Source organism: Psammomys obesus, unplaced genomic scaffold (genome assembly GCF_907164565.1).
Source record: "Psammomys obesus unplaced genomic scaffold, mPsaObe1.curated_primary_1811, whole genome shotgun sequence".
Classification (NCBI taxonomy): Eukaryota; Metazoa; Chordata; class Mammalia; order Rodentia; family Muridae; genus Psammomys; species Psammomys obesus.
This window is the reverse complement of record NW_026592118.1, coordinates 32,065,473-32,086,822: the sequence shown is the minus strand read 5'-3', so window position 1 is coordinate 32,086,822 and position 21,350 is coordinate 32,065,473. Positions and strand designations below refer to the sequence as shown.

At 42.8% G+C, this 21,350-nt stretch overlaps 1 protein-coding gene and 1 long non-coding RNA gene across 2 annotated transcripts in view; one reads left to right on the top strand and one right to left on the bottom strand.

Annotated features, from left to right (window-relative positions):
* Window positions 1-21,350, bottom strand: part of Asb4 (ankyrin repeat and SOCS box containing 4) — a 39,978-nt gene that overhangs the window by 5,089 nt on the left and 13,539 nt on the right. The window contains exon 3 of the mRNA XM_055613017.1: window positions 4,095-4,585. Coding sequence (XP_055468992.1) covers window positions 4,095-4,585 — 491 coding nt within the window. The remainder of the gene's footprint in view (window positions 1-4,094; window positions 4,586-21,350) is intronic.
* On the top strand, window positions 12,945-20,672 carry LOC129681108 (uncharacterized). The gene is made up of 3 exons (XR_008720773.1): window positions 12,945-13,051; window positions 19,571-19,678; window positions 20,381-20,672. It is a non-coding gene; the product is annotated as an uncharacterized LOC129681108 (long non-coding RNA).

Sequence of the window (21,350 nt, the reverse complement as noted above, 5' to 3'; positions counted from 1 at the left end):
CACACACACACACACACACACACACACACACACACACACACACACACAGATTAACGGTGTCCCCCTCAATTTTTTCAAGTGCCGCTCATAAGACAGTTAACTAAGAAACTCTCCAAAAGCTACCTTGAACTTTATATAGAGTTATATTTTTGTACACACACACACACACTTATTATCAAGGGAACTGCTTGAGCAATGGGCTTCACCCACAGCACTGTTCAATGGCAGAAATCACACTTACCTCCCCCAAATCCTCACATTATCTTTCCCTTCCTTAGGGGGGAAAATGTCTTTCTTGCCCTATAAGAAATCTCAATTTTGACTCCCCAGGGTGTCACTTCCTTTTGAATTATGCTAGCAGGACCAAAAAAAAAAAAAAAAAAAAATCAAATGTCCTTTTGTACCCTGTAAAGCAATCGTAGACCCTGTCATTCTCCACCCCGCCCCATCTCACTTAGGTAATTTATACATTGGATCTCAGTGAAAGGCAGCACCTCCCCATCTGATTTGCACTGGAAAGACAGCATCTGCAGCTTTGACCTTGGTCCTTGTAAATAAGGAAACTGAATTCCCCATCCGGGAGAGAACAAACCACTTTATCTTCTGGATAAATGAGTTGGTCCTTTGCCTGTTGCGAACACGACTTTCTCTTGGGGGAGTCGGCCCGTGGAGCAGTTGTTCTAAATCACTGAAAAGCATCTGCATGGTAAATCTCGAGTTTTTCTTCCACTTTTCCCATTCTTGCATGCTTTTGAGGGGCAGCAATAAAACTGGTGACTGTAGCAGCCAGGTACCAGTAGCCAAGTCCTTGCTAAATCTCTTTAGCAATTAGCTAAACCCCGGGCAGTTAGAGGAACGAACAAAACGGAGTAGGAATACACTACGGTATTTCTTGGGACACAAGACGGAATGGTATGTCAAAGAGGAGCCACCAAGCAGGACTAGTGCTAGAAGCTCTTACCCCAACCCCAAAGCACGAAGGACAAGGAAAAGAGGAGGTCGGGGAAACTGTCTGAGCACCCTCACCAGACTGATGGGCACACCACGCCCACTCTCAGTCTAAATGCTGCAGAATAGTTCACGCTAGTGCCTGCAGAATTCAAACAGGAAACTTGGGGGAAGGGATCTGAGAAATAAAGCAATATGTTAGTAAATTGTACAGCAATGTGTGGCCAAGCAGACACTTGGGTTCACAATCATGAGACCTCTGTTCCAAACAGAAGAAAAACCTTCTGTGTGGGAAAGACTTCAGACCTCTGCGCACTCCTAAGACTTCTTACTGCAAAAGAGAAGTGCTTCAAAAGGGGATGAGGGAGGTGATGTTAAATTACTAGAGACCTGTGCTCGCTCAGCAGCAGGACTGAGCTCAGCCTTTGGTCTCAAGGCAGTGTCCCGGGAGCAACCATCCCTGTGATGGGAAAGGCCCTTGGATCAGGAAGAGCCATAGCCCTGATCAGAGTGCCAAAAGATGTCCCATACTATCCTAAGCCCCATAGCATCATTTGCTAAAGGCTACCAAGCCACAGGAACCACACTCTACATTTTAAAATAGTATCACATGCAATAAAAAAATAAAATAAAATAAAATAAACTATGGGACAGAGGGCAGCGTGTCTCCCTGGCGCCTGTACCACCTGTGTGTCCTCCAGCCTTTTCTCTGGAAGGAAAATGGTGTGAGGACCTAAGTATAGAAAATAAGATTTGTTCTAAAAATGTATTTATTTATTCACTTTGATATGAGTATGTGTGCACCCAGGAGCTAGAGTTAGCCACCCGACATGGGTGCTGGGATCTGAACCTGGGGTCCTCTGTAAGAGCAAAAACCATGTCTTCTAAAGCGAGGTGTGTTAAGGGGACAGTTTGCTTGACTTTTGGAGTTCCACTATAAATAATAAGAGCCTGGTAAGGTGTGAGTGAGATCTAAGGAGGGAGAAATGGGCAATGGGGAAAATGCTTATAGATATAAGAAGACAGCGAGGGTAAGAAATGCAGTGCCAGAATGTACCTTAAGAAAAAGAGTAAGAAATGTGTGTGGTATACTATGATGAGGCACAACTTCCTTCTGGTGAAGGACTGTGTTCACATACCTGTGCCAAAGAGTTTAAGCCAGTAATACCCACTTCACAGATGGGGAAACTGAGGCTTAGGAAGCTAGTAATTTATTCAATCACTCCCTTATGGAAATAGTGAACCAAAATTTGATCTCAAATAGCTTTTTGTTTATTTATTTTTGTTCCTGTTATGAATAAAAAATCTAAATCTAAAATGAGTGAATTATATACGACAAAAGTGGAGATAAAAATGAAAGCAAGAAAGGAGAAATTACAGACAATTTGTAGAGGTTAATTGCCTACAGATTCTTGCTTTTTAGATATAATTAACAGATATCCTGAAACAAATATATCATTACTGGCTAAAATCTGCGATAAATATAAACCTTTGTTTGGAAGGACAGAGAAGTCCTTGGTATAACCTGATACAAAGATGTTTACAGGGTTTGCAGGGTGTGTATGAGCCCTTGTGGGCCATGTGTTAGAGGTGGGTGGTTGTCTTTGCACAAATGATAGAGAAAGTGTTTCAGAGACAAAAACCCAGGCCAAAGACTGCTCTGCACTCAGCCATCCTAGAAGCTGACTATTAAGACCAGACTCTTAGCTCACTTATTTTCGCTCTTATTTCTGGAGAGTGAAAGCAAGAAGCTCAGACTCTTCTACTCTGTTGATTCCTCCGGTGTAATTGTGTGAGATGCGGCAGAAAATGGAGCCTCTCGAGATCCTGAGTCAGACATCGGTGAGAATGGAACAAACAACCACCAACGGACCATGAAAATATTAGTCTTGGGGTGACCTCAGCTTTAACCCATAAGTTTAAGGGAAGGAAATGAATCCTCAATTAAAACATTGACAAGCAAGGGAAAATTCTCTCCTGAGTCCAGTATTAAGGACCTCACCGCGACTTAACTGAGTATCTGAATGCTCTTTGGGTTATCCAGAGTTTCTCCTCTTTGAACTCACTACTCTTGAATGATTTTTATGATTTTACTTTTTCTCCCCCCCCTTTTTTTTTGTTTCTTTGTTTAGCTATTTGGTTGTTTTTTTTTTTTTTCTAATCTTGTGAGACAAGGATTTACTATATAACCCAGGCTAGCCTCAAACTTACGATCCTCTTGCCTCTACTGCTTTTATTCTGGACTAATAGAGGTACGTCCACCGTCACTTCTGACTGCCCTCTCATCTTTATGCCTATCCCCCTAAGTTTTTCTCACACTGCAGAATTGCAGATATCTCTCTCTCTCTCTATGAGGGGTGGCCCCAGTCAGATGGACTGTTCCTCAAATTTCTCAGCTTCTCTAAATTAAAGTTTTAGAAGCTCAGTGTCATCTGGTTTGCTTTGTTAATTGCGTTTTGACTGCCAAATTAATGAGCATCATTAACCTGATGCCAGCACCTCCTCTGTTTCATCATGCGCTGTGCATATTAAAATGACCTTGTGTACTTTTGTCTCCCAATAGACTCTAAGCTACTTGAGTAGGTATCTTGTCTTGGTCATATCAACATCATTAGCACCTGCTTCCTGCCAGCCCATTAGAGATTATTAATTAGTATTGTTCAGAAAAGAGGTCGTGCCATATGATACAATGTGAATAACACCTTGAATCAAGTTATCTAAGATCAGGTCTTAATCCCACCACTGCAGGAGCTCAGATGACTGACTGGATGCCTCTGTTTCCTCTGATGGAGAACAGGGACAATACATCCTTTATAGAATTACCGAAGGAATCCAGTTAGCAAATACAGCATGTTTATAACCGTGTGCTGACTTCATTACAAGTCGTTATTTGGTCCCCGTGTGTTAGATGACATTATTGCTAGCTTTTGTCAAATCGGAAGAATGTGCAGCTCTTTGCTGGCTGTAAGCTAACTCGTGGTCTTTAGACTCGAGGTTGGGTGGGAGTGATTGCCTGTCCCCCCCTGCACTGACTTTCTAGCTCCTGCCCAAAGTTCAGACAGACGTAGGGAAGGATGGGAAGGTCTGATGGAGGTCGGACACAGTGAGTTCAAAGACTGACGTTTAGGTGCAGAAGGCAGCCTCACCTTGTGGAACTGCGGGGGGTAGATGCGCGCCGCCCCGTGGTTCAGCAGCAGCTGGTAACAGATCTCGGGCTGGGCCGCGGGGCGCACGGAGGTGACCTTCAGCACGTACTGGATGGCTGCGCAGCCGTTGATATCCATGAGGTTGGCCTCGGCGCCGGCCTCCAACATCATGTGCATGAGCACGTGGTCGCAATTCCAGGCGGCCTTGTGCAGCGGGGACTTGAAGTCATCGTCGCGGGCGTTGACCTCAGCGTTGTTGTCCAGCAGCATGCGGCAGATGAGGTGGTGCTCCCTGCTGTACTCCTGCTCCTTGAAGCGCAGGGCCCAGTAGGTGGCGATGGCCAGCGGGGTCTCCATGTGGGCGTTCATGCTATCCACGACGGCCCCGTGCTCCATGTAGAAGGACACCAGCTCAGAGAGGCCGAAGTGGGCAGCCGTGTGCAGAGGGGTCTCCTCATCCTGGTTGTTGGTTTTCAGGTTCACATTTGCACCTATGAAGGGAAATGGAAGCAGACAGATTATTTAAACACCCGTCCTTCATGTGTACAACTTCCTTCGTGAAGTTCTCCGAGCAGGACTCTTTCAGGAGGGTTCCCTTTAACCTCTGCCTGTCATTCATGACTCCCACCCAGCCGTAAAGGGCCATTTCTGGAGCCAATGTAAAAAATCACTCCTTAAGCCAACACTGCTAGCTTCCTGACTGCTAACAAAGGAGCTTGCTATCAAAGCCTGACTACTTGAGTTTGCTATCTGGGACCCACACGGTGGAAGGCGAGAAACAACCTTGTGGCCCTGTGAGTTCCATGCGCATGTGCACACACACACAAATAATAATAGACAATACAGGAAATTTTCATAGCACTTCAAACATAAGTCCAAAGAGGCCGTTGCTACTGTTGCTGTTATCATTATCGGTGGTGGCTGTGTTATGTATATTGCTCTAATATAATACTGATTTGGAATTGAACCATGTGCAGCTTTGTGGCCTAGCGCATGTCATACCCTACTTCATGGAATCCTCCCACCAACAAGGCAGTAGATGAGGTTTTTACTCTGATTTTACAGCTGGAGAAAGTTATCCTTGGTTTAACACTTTGCACAGAGTATGCCAAGCTAGTGAGTTTGCAAGCAGAAATAGGCAATCAGACAGGCTCGTTTGAAGAATCCCTTATCATTATGCTATTCTACCTTGTTATTATTTTCCCCCCCGCAGGAATTTTATATTGCTTGCTAAATGAAAACCAGATGTAGTAGAAATGCCATTGCATTTTATACATTTAAAAATGGCTTTCCCCCATGGATAAGTCCTTCTTGGTCTTACTTACAGCATCCTCTGATTATCCAGGATATATTTAAAGAAGGAAACTCTCCCACAAGGAGTGTCTGGTTAAGAAATCAACCCTCCAGTGAGGTTTCTCCAAACTATGGCTTAGCAGACACTAGGCTCTTCTCACTTCCAGGAGGCATAACTGTAGTCAAAGCCATCCTTGCTGAGCCCGTGTTCATCAGTATTCTGACCCGGAAGGGTTCTGGGTGAGGGCTCCTTTCTAGTCAGGTCTCTGCCCCGAGGGTGAAATGGAATGAATACAAATGTCTTCCCGGAAGCCTTGTGCAGGGTCACTTCAGCCACAGGAGAATTTCCAGTAAGAAAGAGAATCAAAGAGTCAGGATGAAATTTTCAGAGGCCAACTTAGATCGAACCACAGCCTTTGTTTTTTAATGGACTTGGACGTTTACTCTTGATCCTTGACCTCCTGGGATAACTGAATGCATGGTAGATTCGTCTTTTCTGTGCTGGAACTTTTCATTTTTATACTTGAACTGTGTCTCCGGCAAGAAGTTTCCGAAAGAGTATATGATGCTTTTTTTATTTTAGATTTTTTTATTATTATTATTTCTTCAAGAAATTGGAGCCCAGACGTCCAATGTTAGGCATACTTTCACCACTACTTTTTTAACAGGAAGATACAACGTATTAGTGTTCAGCAACTTCCATAATAAAACTTAAAACAGGAGAAGCAAATGTGCCTGCAGCCATGGAGACGACAGTCTGAAATCATGCTGTCTACAGGGCCAGTTTTCTCTGGAGGCTCATCTCAGCTTCTGGTGCTGGCTGCTGAGCCTTGATGGCCCTTTGCTTGTAGAAGCATCATGTCGGTCTTGACACCTGTCTCCACATGGCAGTGTGTGTGTGTGTGTGTTCATAAAGAAGAACCCTACACATAGCTCAATGGGCTCATCCCTCTGCAGAATAGCTTCCTTGTTATCCCAGTGGTGTTATCTGTGGTAACTGTTTCCAAGCACATTCACTGGCTTGTAGAAATTTTGGCTTCTAAGCATTGTTTGTTTCTTTGTTTGTTTGTGGAGTAAAGGAGGAAGTCAACTCAAGCTCCAAATATAACAAATGCAAATGATACACAAAAATATAACCACACACAACATTATTGTATCATATTCCAGTTAAGCAAACCCCACTCCTCACTCCCCCACAGTGTTTTTACTTATGTAGCCCAGGCTGGGCTCTAACTCACAAAGATCAGCCTGCCTCTCCCTCCTGAGTTCTGGGATTAAAGGCATGCACCACCATGCCTTGGTGTGAAAACAAACATTTCTTGATAGGAAAGAACCTCCCCACCCCTGCACCCTTCTTACTCTCTTCCCAATTAGAACTTTATCCAGCCATAGGTGATGCTAGCCACTTCATAAACCTGTTCAGATAGGCAAGTGTTTTCCTTTTCTTTTAGTCTTCCCACTTGTGTGTAGAACTCTGAACCAGACCATTTGGTCTTCTTTTCTAAGTTTGAACAGAAGAACCGTAAGAGACTATTGCTCTGTTTTGCTTCCTTTACTTGACACTGGGTTGTGACGTTTGCTACTCTGTTCTTTTTGCTGGCTCGGTCTCTCATCATTGTAAGTTGTCCACAGTTTGTCCTTTCTGTCAGTGATAGACATGGAATGTGTACTTCAAGTGCTCCCATGTAGGAGTTCCTCGGGCTTCTGGTGCTATGAAAGGAGCAGCTGCACCACTGAGTCTACATTCCTTCAGTATCGTTAAATGGAGTGAAGACGTGCTGCTGGACCAGCTTGTATGTCAGTAACTCATGAGTGGGGCTCTCATTAAGTCACACCCTCATCAGTAACGACACTGCCTCCGGTTAATCTCAATCAGCCTGGTACAATGATAGCTCATTGCATTTTAACATTTTCCCCTAGATACTAAAATCGTAAGTTTGATGTGGTATAATACTTGCATTCCTTTTAAAATTTGCCATTGCAATCATTTCTATGCAGTAAACTGTGATTTTAAAAACCGTTTAAAAATAACTAAATAATAGTCTATGGGGTAAATGTGTCTTACTATTAGGCATATAAGATTCTTTTTTTTTTTTTTTTCAAAATTTTGATTTTATAACTAATACTTCAACTAATAAGTGGGTGTAAACTTTAGTATTGTGTCTGTGGAATAAATTCCAGAAAATAGAATTATAAAGCAAAGGCATCCAATGTGTTCGGTGTCTTTATGATTTATGTTCACATTTACCCCATTGATGTAGTGGACTAGTGATTTCAGCTATCTGTGTTACATATTTTTAAAATTTTTATGCTAATTGATGAGGTTAAAAATTTTCATTTCTTAAAAATTTAAATGTATTTAGCTAGATAAATTTACATTTATTAGCGTGTGAGTCATCAACTGGCATGGCTGATGAATAGCCGTGAAACCTACCAGTCACACCCTTAAAGGAGACTGACTCTTCCTCTCCTTGCAGCTAGCTCTCAGCTGTTAGTAGCTCTCCAGTTTTCTTAATGGCTAAGCTCTCCCTTCCCTGGGAGAGTCCCAGAGGCTATAGGCCTCTATGGCTCCTTCTGTGGGCCACTGCTACCGCTCCAGGCCCTGGGAGCCAATTTCACCCAGTGTCCACTTCCCCTATGTCTGTCAAGTCTAGGAGCTGGAGGAACAATCCAAACAGGACGTCATCACTGCAGAAACTGTTGCCACATCTCAATGGCATGTCCCTAAACAAGCTCCCTTCTCCCCGAACAGATATATTTATTTTTTTGGAAGAGCTTCTGTGGGCAACGGAGGTGCTAAATGCTCCCCAAACACCCCTCCCTACAAGACATGCCTTGTCTTCTCCCATTCCACAGTGACACATGTAAATAGATACTCTTCCTTTACTCATGATGTTTGAAGAATAAATATAATGTCCTAGTTGACACAGACAGGCAAAAATGTGCTTACAATGATATGGTATGAAATTCAGTAGGCTAATATTTGGGAAAAGCCATCCTGAATAACGAAAAAACGCAGTGGTCTGCTTAATCCCACAGGTAGAATCCTCACAGCTACATACTTTGAACTTATAAGAGTATTTTATATTGCACTCTCGAAGGAGAAACACCTTGGGACAATTCTGAACACACAAAACCAATATCACCCTGATTTTTATGATAGTTGCAGTCCAAGAAATACCCATAATTCTATAAAATTCCAAAGTGTTTTGTATTTATATGTAAAATGGAGTTAGCTTAGATCTTTATTGTGTTACTACATCCAAATATCTATTAAAGTAACACTAAATCTTAGAGTTTTCTAAATATGCAATAATAAAGCATTCACAAAATTAAATGCCTTGAAACACTCAGATGGCATACCTGTATTTGAAAGGTATTTATTTTTCAGCCTCCATATTCTTTTTTTTTCTAAGATAGCATTTTTACAGAACTGTCTAACTCAGCTCTCTTTCCTTTTCTTCGTTTATAGAGGTAGCTTCTAGTGTAAAGTTGATGTTTTTAATCATTGTCACTATTGTCTTTGATTGAACTCAATGAACTACAATCGTTTTAATTTATTTCCATGAGCTTACGTATTCTCATTGCTTTAAACAACCACCAGATTCAAAGTTTGTCAAGATAAACACCAGGAGGTCAGAAGCATCAAGGTAGCCATCCTAGAAGGTCAGAGCTTCTTGGCCTCTTCCTTTCTCTCCATCTGCCCTGTGGCTTTGGATGATAACAAGGAGGACTGCCATAGGGAGGGGATTGTGCAGCCTCTCTATGATCCATGCTTCCGGCCAGAAGCTGGTAAGCCACAGCCAGAAAGGGAGAAGGAGAGGAATCTAATTTTAAATCAAATTTGAGTTCTTAATCAGCCCTATATATCTAAGTTTTGAGTTGTGACTGAAGGTTTTTCTTAGATGGGCAACTTTTTCTTACCCAAGATTTAGCTGAAGGGACGTGAATTTGTCTCAGCTTTCATTCCACAATAGGGAGAAATTAGATCTCCAAAATAATTACAAATTTAAAGGGATACCAGAATAAAAACCAGAAGTATTTCATGACTATATCATGTGAATCATACATGATTTAAATATAATTGTCTATATCCAATAAAATGTTTAAGTAGGATAACTCCTGGCATATCTTTTAAGAAGTCAAGACTCTGCGGATCTGTTGGCATCATATATTTAAAATAGCAATTAAAGCTGAGCCTAGTGACACAGTTCAGAGGCTGAGGCAAGATCAAGGTCAGCTTGAGCATCAGAATGAGTTTAAGTCCAGACTGGGCAACTTAGATGTTTATATGAAAATAAAGAAATAAAGTAAAAAGATTGCTTAGCATACACGAGGTCCTAGTTTCCATTCCATAGAGGAGGGCATTTATTATTTGTTTGTTTTGTTCTGTCATGGGTGTCTGGGGTTGTGTCATGATAAAGCAAAGACATCATTGGAGTTCTAGTATCATGTTCCGAAGTAAGCAGTGTTGCTTGGTGCTGGCTGTCTGTGAAGGCTGTCGTCTGAAGTGGTCCCAATGGGGAGAGATTTTGGTGGCACTGACAGGGGCCATCGTGGGATGTAAGGCACGCAATGAAAGCTGGGAAACAAAGATGCCTACTGTGAGCAACTACAAGAATGGAACTGTCATTTACTGAGACAGGGTAGCTGCAGGGGGGCAGGAACAGATTCCCTCTTGGTGTGTTGAGTTTGACATTATTATTAAACAGGGGTGTGGGAGTGGTAAGGTTTACAGAGTGGGACTGAGGGTTCTGGATATCCGGGAAGAGGGGCAGGCTGGAAATAGCTCAAGCGAACACTAATGGGTGGTATTGAAGCCACGGGACAAGATGGGATGGGCACAGCCATAGCTGAGTTTAGACAGGAAAACTTGTAGAGACACACCAACACCTCACTGCAGAGAAGAGTATGAGGTGCAGTCCAGGGGGCTGATGATAGTGAGCAAAGGAGTCGCCAATCAGCTCAGCTCTGTACTTTGTGGCCCACCATGCTCCTTCAGTGGCCTGTCCTCAGAGAAGGCTGCCTACCGAACACCTACTGTGGTGTGTTTTCTTGTGGCGTGTTTTCTTTAGCCACTCCGAAAACAGGAAGCAGAGATAACAAACTAGTTCCCTGCGCCTCCTGAAGCAAATCTTTTTCATATCAAGGCTTATCTGCCCGCGTCTCACAATATTGCTTCTCATCCCCAGGGAGGCAGATGTTTTTCAAACAGCCCATGTTTATTTATCATTTTGTTTATTTTAAAGTTACTGAACCTGAAAGGAAAGCTATCTTTCTAGATGTACGCCTGGAAAACAAGATGCAGGCACTGACTGCATTCAGCCATCTTAGGTTTACTTCATTTTCTTTTATCTTTTTAATTCCAAAACCCACTGATTAAAATTTAGCCAAGTAACCATAGATAATAGTAAACGCCACAGGCTCGTGGAAAATGGACCGTTATTATACAATCCCGCATCAAGCTTGTTGTGCACATGAAGGGAGACTGTATCTGCACCTGAAACTGTTGAAATGGAGTTTTTCTGTAGAAATGAATGTCATTATTGTCATTCAACTGAAAAAAAGAGAGGCTAATCCAGAGGAACTTTTAAAAAAATAGCTATAAAGTTATAAAAACAAAAGAATACAGACTTCTTCCTTTATCCAGGGATGCAGTTCTGCTCTGTTTTGCTTTCAGAGTAAGAGGAGGCCTGGCCCAGTTCCAGAGATGGAGTTGAGTGGCCGTGTCTGCACTGATAGGGAACCCGGTGCCAAAACGGTATGAAGCCTACAAGGAGAGGGCAGTGAGGTGGCAGAAGGCATCACACCAGAAGGAACCAGCTGAGTGAGCATGGATTTCCTTCTCAGAGGCTGCAAGAGAAGTAAAATCTTGGACGAAAAATTCTGTCTCTGGTAGAGCCAGTGTCCTGACAGTGAACAAGGGTCCATTAGTCCAGAGGCAGTAGGTGGCGATGTCTTTCTGCTGCCTTACAGAAACTCTGCTCAAACAAGTCTCTTTTGGGGATACAAGAAAGAGGCCCATGTGTGTCTGGGGCTCTCTCTCTCCACCCCCTCTCTCCTCTCCTCCATCTCCTGTGTGTATGTGTCTGTCTGTCTGTGTGTTTGTCTGCTTGTGTGGTGTGTATGTGTCTGTGTGTGAGTGTGTATGTGTTCATGTCTGTGTGTATATCTGTGTATGTGTGTGTGTATGTGTGTGTGTGTCTGTGTGTATAGTGTGTGTATATCTGTGTGTATCTGTGTGCCTATGTCTATGTGTGTGTGTGTATGTGTTACTGAAGCTGAACCCTAGAGCATCAGGCTAGCAAGCACTTTATAGCTAAGCTACACCTGGCTTTTTCTCACTTTTTAGTCTTTTTAGTTTGAAACAAGGCTTCACTGTGTTGCCCAAACCTACCTTTAAATTCACTTTGCAGACCAAAGTAATCTTGAATTTGCAGCCCTCCTGCTCCAGCCTGCTGAATAGCTGAGAATACAGGCATGTGACACCGGGCTCAGCTAAGAAAGGGGCCTTGAAGGAAGACCTCCTACTAACACAGTTGGGGGTTTGGGCACCTGTTATGTCCAGGGCTCCTGACGTGTGCTGAGAAAAACTGAGACTGCTAGCCAAGTCCTCAGTAAGCGATGATAGGGTAGGAGTGGGGGTTGGCTCTTAGGCAAAGCAGGTGGTGGCTGTTGGTTTCCTGTCGCCGCACTAACAGACTATCACAAGTGAAGTGACTCGTCATGGGGCGAGTGAAGTGCATCATCTTATCATTCCAGAGGCCCGAGATTGGACCCACGTCTCAGCGGAAGTGGTAGTTAATTTTATGTGTCAGCATAGCTGGACCAGGATGGACAGATATTATGTTGGATTCTTTTCTAGATGTTTCTGGGGAGGTGTTTGTTTTAAGTGTTAACTTGTTTTGTTATAATTCAAAATACTGGTTTTTGTTAATATGTATGTGTATATATATTTTTGTGTGTGTATATATACATATATATATGGCTATATATATACATATATACACACCCACTAGAATGTTCTTCCTCCCTCACTTTCCCCTTTGCCCCCCCCACCAAAGAGTCCCCCTTCTGCTTCCGTTCCCTGTACATATATGGAACTCACACACATATTTTGCACACCTGAACCAAAGCGACCTTCTGTCTTACTCCCTGCCCTCATTGCTCCCTTGTTTCCCTTTTCGGAAGTGACTTTGGGTGGGTGGGGGGAGATTCTCATTTGAATCAGTGGGCTCTAAATAAAAACAGATGGTCTTTCCAACCTGCAGGAAGGGATTCCCCACCGACCCACGCCCTTCCCTGAGCCTCCCTCAGATGGGAAGAAGGAAGGGAGATTCATTTACACAAAGGCCCATACTCTCTCTCGCTGCACTAAATGTGAGTTTCTCTGCTCGCTGTAAGCCCAGTATCAGCATTCCAGGCCAGCATTTCCCAGATCCCGTCCTGTGCCTTATCAGTACTGTGTGCTATAGTAAAAGGAGCTCTGTGAGTAGATAAAGGGGTGTGTACAAAGCTTCCGTGGAGCTTTGTACAGGTATAACCCCGTGTTTGGTTTAACCATTGCCTCCAATGCTAAGTCCTCGGCCTACTCAGTGCCTCCGTTTAATAGGTGAGCGCTAAGATCCATGGGACCTGCCCTGTGACTCTGTTCTACACAACTGGTGAGTAAAAGTCAAGACCTTAACTCAGGAAACCTTACTGCACAACTTATATTCCTAGGAATGACTTTCGAGCTTAGCTGTTTTTCTTTTTTTTTTTTTTTTTCCCACAACCAAGACAGGCGTGTGCCCACTGCCCACCCCGGTCCGACCAGAAATGTTAGCAAAGGAGGAAGGGCTACAGAGCTGTGTTTTATTTCCTTATCAGAAGCACCAGAGAATTCGAGTTCCCTGGTTGACGCTCAGGTTATAGTGGAGACAAACTTTCTCGGGACAGGGCAACGGCAGGACTGTCCCAAGACTGATTTACCTTACCAGCAACTCTCAGTAGCAAAGGTGAGACAGCACCACCTGGTGGGAAGCTTGGGTACTCTGCACTGAGGTCAATCTATCACTACAATCTGGATTTACTAGTTAAACTATTTGCCCGCAGCCTCATGAGATAGATGTGAAAGTTAAGGAGAGCGCGGATAAAATTTCAGGTGTGCAATTACAGTGCACAGTAAATTTTTTGGCAGAACTGTGCTCTATAGCCCAGCCTGGCTTAGAACTCACCATCCTCGTGGCCCAGTCCCTGCCCGCTGGCATTGTAGGCAAGCGCCATCACACCGGGATTTCTTACTATTATCATGAAGCACAGCCAATCTTTCCCCAAGGTTCTTCTGACCTCAACTACACTAATCCAGCCTCACTTACAGAGAGCAAAATCACTTTCCACTTCTACCCTGCCACTTCTTAGTTGGGCTGGCCCTGCTGGTTGGAGAAAGTTTGTGTATGTGTGTGTGGGGGGGGGGGGGATGGAGGAGGGGATGCTACCAAACTCCCAAAGCCTCAGTGAACAAAGGCCAGGGATGCTATCTGTGTTCAGAGTGTCTCTCAGAGGTGTCGGCTAAGACCCCTTCTCACTACCGGGGAGATGTTTTGCCTCTGTAAAAGCAAATGTGTGCTCTTCTTCAGTTCCCACAGTCCCAATGAGTAGAAATGTATTAGGAGCTGGGACGTGCCTGATACTTTTGCCATTTCCCCTCATTTTGAGTTTTCTCACTTAGATTAATAGAAAGCTGAGGTGAGAGCCTTGGGATCTTGTTGGTTTAGCCATTAGCTCCAAATATGAGCCCTTGATCCCCTGATGAAATTGTTTAGATTGTCTTCTGTAAGTCATTACTTGCAGAGGTTACAAAGAAAACACCGCCTTTCTGTTTCCAAATCTGACATTTTTTTTTTCTAAATGGTGTTTAAAATGTGCACAGGATAAAGAGGCTCAGGCTCCTCTAAACAAGAAACAAAATTATCGAAGTGCTGGTGGGGATTAAAAATAAAGTAGTTGAGGCCCAAGGAAATTTCATCCTTTAATTTCCAGTTCTAGACACTTCTGGCTACTGGACAAAGATAACACACCCAGGCTGAGAGCTTTAAAAGGAAGCTGCAGTGGCTTTCGAAGGGGGAACACCAAGTCAAGAGAGACAGTTGGAAAAGGGAACTGGACGTACCAGTGGGACGGTTCTGAAAATGCTGGAGCCTTCTGTGGACAACACCTCGCAATTTATGTTTGAGAGAATAGGCTGCAATAGTCTTGTGGGTAAAGGCAAAATAATTGGTGATTGGGTTTTTAAAGAACAAAACTTAAAAAGCAGCCGTGTAGTAACTGGCGAGTTTAGAGGCGGGAGCCTCGCACTGCAACAGGCTGTTTCTGTTGCATGGTATCTCATAGCATCTCCTTGCTGGGGGCCAGGGTTTGTGCCGTGCCCAGCTGTTTCTGTTACCTGATTTCTTGTAATTCCTTCTCACTGGAGGCCGAAGTTTGGATATTGATCAAAACGGTGCTTTTAATTACCGTTTGATTTTTAGAAAAATGAATGAATGGATTTTTTTAATATAACTTTAATCACTTGCTTCCACTTACTTGTCATGATACAGCAAATCAGAAAAGCCCAATGAAGGCATTATCTCATTCAAGAGGACAGAACTGTTCTCCCTTCTGGGAGTCTGCTTTTAAAGCTAGACCTTCTGTGTGCTAGGAAATGATGAAGTGAGGACAAATGATTGTTTTAGGGGAGCCAGAGAGGCATCAACTATTTTTCATGTCTTGTATTTAAGCACACTTCCTATACCCTGCTGCCCTCTCCAACTTCAGAAAAGCAAAACACCTCATGCCTCATGGTGGTTGACTTTTTTCAAGCTAATGGAGCTCTAATATTTTCAAGCTAGTGGAACAGTTAAGCTTGCCAGATCGTGTCAAGAAAGCACAAAGCTTTTGTTGGAGTTTTTAGTCCGTCCGCTGTCTCAGAAGGGAGCGCAGCATACAGTTTGCGGTAGAGCCAGCACGGACTCGATGCAAACAGCACTGAGCCTGCTTATATGGCACAAGCTAGGTGAACCCCCTTCAACTTCTCTGAGTTTCTGATTTCTCGTCTCTAAAATGAGGGAAATAATGTGCATTTCACGTGGTTGTCCAAAGGACTGAATGAGACATTTTAGTCTAAAGTATCTGACATACCCATACTGCACAGGCTTCAGATACATTGTTTTCCTTTCCATTTTCGCCTTCTTGTGCACATGTGCTGGCAACATCAATTTTTTTTTTTATATATGTGTAGAGCTGATGCTGTTAACTTTATTAAGCAAGCTTTTTCCATTAAGCATTTATCCTTATTCATTAGCTTGGAGGACTGGCACACAAAGATATTAAATTATTTACTCAAGTTTAATGAATGAAATTGAAAACCTTTTTTCCCCTGCTTAACATGAATATGCCCTTTTCAGTATGCAGAGCCTTGTTGCATTTATTCTGAAGCTATTGCTAAGTGCTTAGTTTGGAACACGGGATTAATGAGCCCAGAGACATGGCGCTGGTCACCATGACGACCAAACTTGCTTTCTTCTGTTCCAAGCTCAAACAACGGATGTAGCATGCTTAGTTCTGGCCTGTACTATATAGGAGAGTGTTCTTTTTCTTATATCTGACTCCCCTTTGTTGCTTCCAATTACTCCCTAATTCCCTTGGAAAAATAAATAAATAAAAAGAACATCCTTGGCTCGTTGGGGGCTTTGCTCCTTCAGCTATCTACCTAACCACCTTCCTGAATACATTTATCTCTCCCATCAGCTTCTGTAGATTCTGACACCTGAATCACATTTTCCTTCAGTACATAAATGCCTGTCATTCTTCTAGCATTTTTTTGGAGGGGGGGGGTGTCTATCAAATTCACAGACAGCTGACCAGGTGCCCTGGTCTCTCAGACTTTGGATCTCATTCTCTTCAGTGACTTTCCTTCCCCTCAACCCTTACTCACAGCTTGGACTGAGCCATGGCTGACTCTGGTTGGTCTCTGACAATCACTAACCCACACATCCAATTCTCTGACATAACCTTCTAGCTTTACATCTTGCTTGCTATTTGCTATAGCCATTCTGGGGATTTGTCCATTCTTCCTTACAATCTCCTTGCCCATTAGGAGTTCCTTGCCTTCATCCCATCTGCTTCAGATAGTCCTATGTCCTACCATTTCAGTCCCTCTCCTGCCAAAACTTTAAATTCCTTCCATTTACCACTGTATCCACCCACGCTAGGAGTGACAGCAACTCTGAGGGAAAGAGGCACAGGGTCAGTGCCTGCTCCCAAACAACTGAATGCCATCTAACAAGGACCACCCTGCGGCTGTAGCAGCATCAGAAACACAACTGGTACCATCACAAAGGTCAGCAGGAAAATTTAGCTGGCCCCTCTAGGCTGCCCAGCATTGGGCTTCCTAACTTATTTCCCCTGCTCTATAATCATTATCGTAAATGTCTTTCTCCTAGTCTTTAATCCTTGTTCTTTCCAGATCTCTTTATGACTTGATTTGCTTAGGAAATACCATGTAAATGGAGACTTCTTCAAACCCTGAAAACTCATATACCAACTTCCCATCCTCCCCCATCCCTTTTCATTCTAGGTCATGATAGAAGTGGGGTTTTCCTCTACAAAGGCAATCTTATTGCCTTCTCTAGATTTCATTTCCCAAACTTCTCAGAAACCTCACTCCATAAATTACTCCTCCCCTCTTTCTTGTCTTTAAACTTTGAACACTGAGTAGAATTCCCATCATTATTTTATGTTCCTATGTTACATTAAAACAAAAATAAAAATGTTTCTCTTGCCCCCTCCTCAAAGGTTTTGCTCACTCACATGAACAACCTCACTTTAGTCATCAGTGTCCTCCATTCTGTCTCTGTCTCTCAAGTTTTGCAATATTTAACAGTATCCATGACACCTGGTAGACAGAAATCTTTTAATCCCCAACTTACTATATCTCACAGTAACACTGAATATGTCTGACTTCTCTCTTCTGGCAAGAAAATTAATGCAATAACTCAAAAACTGAATACTTTTTTAGTAATGGTAATGGTATGGCTTTAGCCATACCCCAAGCACTAGCTCTTCTTCTGTGTTGAAGATTTAATATAGATTCAGCAGTCAACGTGCAAAATGCACTATACATTTTGCTATGCTGGGGGAAAAAAAAGGCATCTGTCCTCATGAAACTTACAAGTAGACATTAATCAAAGAACAAGTACACTCTAAGTATATAAGTACGATCAAAGAAACCTACAATGTCCTCTAAGAATATGACAGTGTCCTGTAGGATTCTAGAGCATAATGTGCAGCTTTAGTGGTGCTCATGGTAAATGGACTTCAGAATAGACGGCTCTTTTCAAACTCACACAGGAGCACCTTGTAGCTCTGCAAAAAAGAGCAGGCAATATCTTGTGCAGGTATGTTTACTATGTTTTCACTACCTGTGACCAAACGCTTAGAATACTGGCAATTTGACCTTGAGCCTATAGGAAGAAGCTAGTTAGATTTTTTCCTTTGGGGAATCTAACTAGGAAAACAACAAAACAAACAAAAACAAAAAAACCTCAATGACTAATCTAGCCAAATCCCTCAGAATGAGTGAAACTAATAATTTATAAACTTCACTTAGATTTCAGTCATTCCATCTTAGAGGCAGGGAGACAGCCAAGGATTCTAAGACAACGCACCAGTCTGCAGCAATCCTTTCAGAAAGCAAGCACAAAGGTAAAGATGGATAAGACAGGAAAGCAGCAGAAAACAGTCACAGGATCAAAGCTAGGGGACTAATTTGCAAAAGATGACATTAAAAAAAAAAAGCAGGAAAGAATTCATGCAGAAAAACCTTCAGGAACATTTCTCAAAATAGAGAAGTATTTCAGAGGTTAGAAGGACCCAGGAAAATAGGTAAAAACAAATGCATCTTGGCAAACCTTTGTGAAATTTCAGAACAGGGGTAAAGGGAAAAACCCTAAACTCTCCAGGAAAGAATATAATAGGTAAAGGCTGGAAAACAAAATGACTTCAGATTTTCCAGCTGCATCTTGAAAAGCAGAGGCTGTGGGGGAATGCTTCTATGATGCTAGAAGGAAGTAATTACGAATCTGGGTTTCTCTGTCAGTCAGGGAAGAACAAATGCACGGAGTGGCGTTTATGATAGCCAGCATGATTTCTCAGCTCTCTTGTAAAGGATATGTGGACAGCTCAAAAAAGCAACAAACTAAGATTTTAAAAGGCATGATTTGCAGAGGGTAGAATCTGACCTAAAGAGAGGAGGGAGACCAGGATGGAAAGGAAAGGTCCCGAGGGTAACAGCAACAGCAGTTGCCAGAGCTGAGGGGAACAAGACTGAAGGGACTCCCCCCGCCCGCTCGCAGAAAAATGAAGTTGATTAAAATACTCACTGAAGTTAAATACTTTTGTAAAAAAAATGAAACGTATAGCAAAATTAGGCTTAAAACATCAATGAGTACATAGAAATCTAAGCAAAAATGTGACAAGATAATGATAAGAAGGTATTGTTATCCTAGTTTGTAGCAAGCTTCCTGGTTATAATGAAACTGCACTGGGGACCTGTAGGAGCCTCCTCAAAAAAGGGATAAGACATATGTTTTAATCACGCCACTCTCATTTTGATTATCATAAAGCTTATATTGCTGCATCTTCTCCATTTTTACATATAAATAAATGATAGTTATTTGGCAATATATAAACACCAGAGCAATCAATCAAAGTAGAGAAGTAAAAGCAGTTGCCTTTAAGGGGAAAAATGGGTACTGCATTTTTCATAATGAACCTTGAATATAATATCTTAATGTTTTTCAAGGAACATATTCTTCCATCTTCTTTACCGCATACATCTTCTGGATTTCTGCAATTTCTTATGACATTATAAATCATCTTCTTATACTACAGTTGCTAACTGCTTGTTTCTGGTATGTAGAAATATAATTGACTTGTTAGCGAGATAATGAAGTTTAGTGAGATAATGAAGTTGCTGGACAACTGTTAAGCTCAATTATTAGTCCTAACCATTCAATGGTAGATTTTCTCAAGGTTTTTTTTTTCTTTCTTTCTTTCTTTTTTTTTTTTATGTAGACAAACATAATTGTAGGAAATAATGGCACGTTTCTCCCTTCATTTTGCTCTGCATACATTATTTCTTTCTCTTTCCTATTTCTGTTAAGACCCCCAGGACAGAGATGAAGAGATGTGGAGAAAGTGGCCTTGATTCTGAAGGGGATTTCTCTGAACATTCCACTACCACCGAGCCTGCTCAGCGCTGTGTCTTACAAGTATGACGTGATTCTCTCTAAGGGATACAACAGAACTGAAGAAACTGCTATCTAATGGAGATGAGATAGGGCTCCCCCCTCCCCCAGCTTATTTCAGTTCTTTCATTCAAGCATAGGAGACAAGGTGAAAGAAGGCAGCATTGGGAATTGAGAGATATTCTCCGCCATCTGACGGAGGAAGATCTCTGAGCAGGGGTGGTCACGAATGTCATTGCCTGTAACTCACTGTTTCTGTTTCTCTCTTGTGCAATGAGAAATTTTTCCCTTGTTTTTCATTTTTACTATTTTTATTAGTTACATATTTGTGCCATCACAGTGCACAGCACACATGTTGAGAGCAGTGAGGTGGGGAGGGAGAGGTCTGTCCAGCAGGTATGTGTCTGCTTCCTTATTAAAATGAGGGCCTCACTGGTGAGGGACTCTCCTAAGTGTGTGGCTTGTGTGGCTATGGCACTCAGGAGCAAGGGTTAGGCCTTTTAAAGGCAGGGTCTTCTTTACATTGCCCCTTTTGCCACATTCTGTTAGAAGCCATTTGAATTTTTATAGCTTTCCTCAGGTAACAAATTTTCCTCCTACTGTCGGGATTTGCTTCTTGTGGCGCAAAGCAAGCAGCATTCATTTTACTCTTAGGAAAGGGGATGGATGGAAATGCTGTATTGCTTAGGAGCCAGCCAAACCTGACCTGACTCTCTTTATTCATAGGGAAATGCAGGAACCAAAGAACAGACGTTTTTGCCGAGGTAAATAAGCCCTCTCAACTGATGAACGCCATTATACTAATACCAAAGGAAACAAAGGCCAGAAGATGGCGGCATTAAGTAGAAAGGCAAACAGAAAAATAGCAGGCAAAATCCAGCTTGGGACAAAGCCTGCTCTGCAACAGTGAAAAACAGGACAAAATCCTTTAAGAGAAAATTGCATGCAATTTTTTGGACTCAATTAGCCTTTTCCACAAAGAGCACTTTCCCACAAAGAGCCCATTAAATAGCAAATGAAATTACATCGGTTTTCAGTTGCCATGGCACTGGTTCTTCCTCTAATGGACTTCTCTGGCCTCTGAGTTTCATGTTAGCCTCCCTTATTTTCCTTGCCTGTGTCTGTCCAGTCATGTAGAGCTGTGTGTGACTTCTTCCCCAAAGTGCTTACCTACAAGCCCTCAGCTGAATTCCCCAGGGGTGGGGTGGGGGCGTGGGAGGGGGTGAAACGAGCCAGAATCTCCCTTTCATGAGCTGTGAATATGACAGTTTGCACAATGGATGACAGAGGGTGCAAGCTTCTGGAGCTGTCCTCCGACCAAGGACTGTTTAGCAGGTGCTGACCCCCTCGGCTGAGGACATAAAGATGCCCAGAGAAGCATGAAGGGTTCCTCAGACTCTCCTGGAATCTCCAGACTAGAGAACTGGCCCACAACCTGCTTTTCCTTCATCCAGAGAAATGGCGGGGGGGGGGGAGGTGGAAACCTCCATAATTATTTCATCTGCAATGTTGTTTTTCTATCAATTCCTACTTGCCAGATGCCCTACTTCCAAACAGGCAGAGAGAGCTAGAGCTGTAGCTCCGTCTGTGGAATGCCTGGCATGCATGAGACCCAGCGTTGCATAAACCCACACACCTGTAATAACAGAATCTGGGTGGTAGAGGCAGGGGAAACAGAAGTTTGAGATCATCCTCG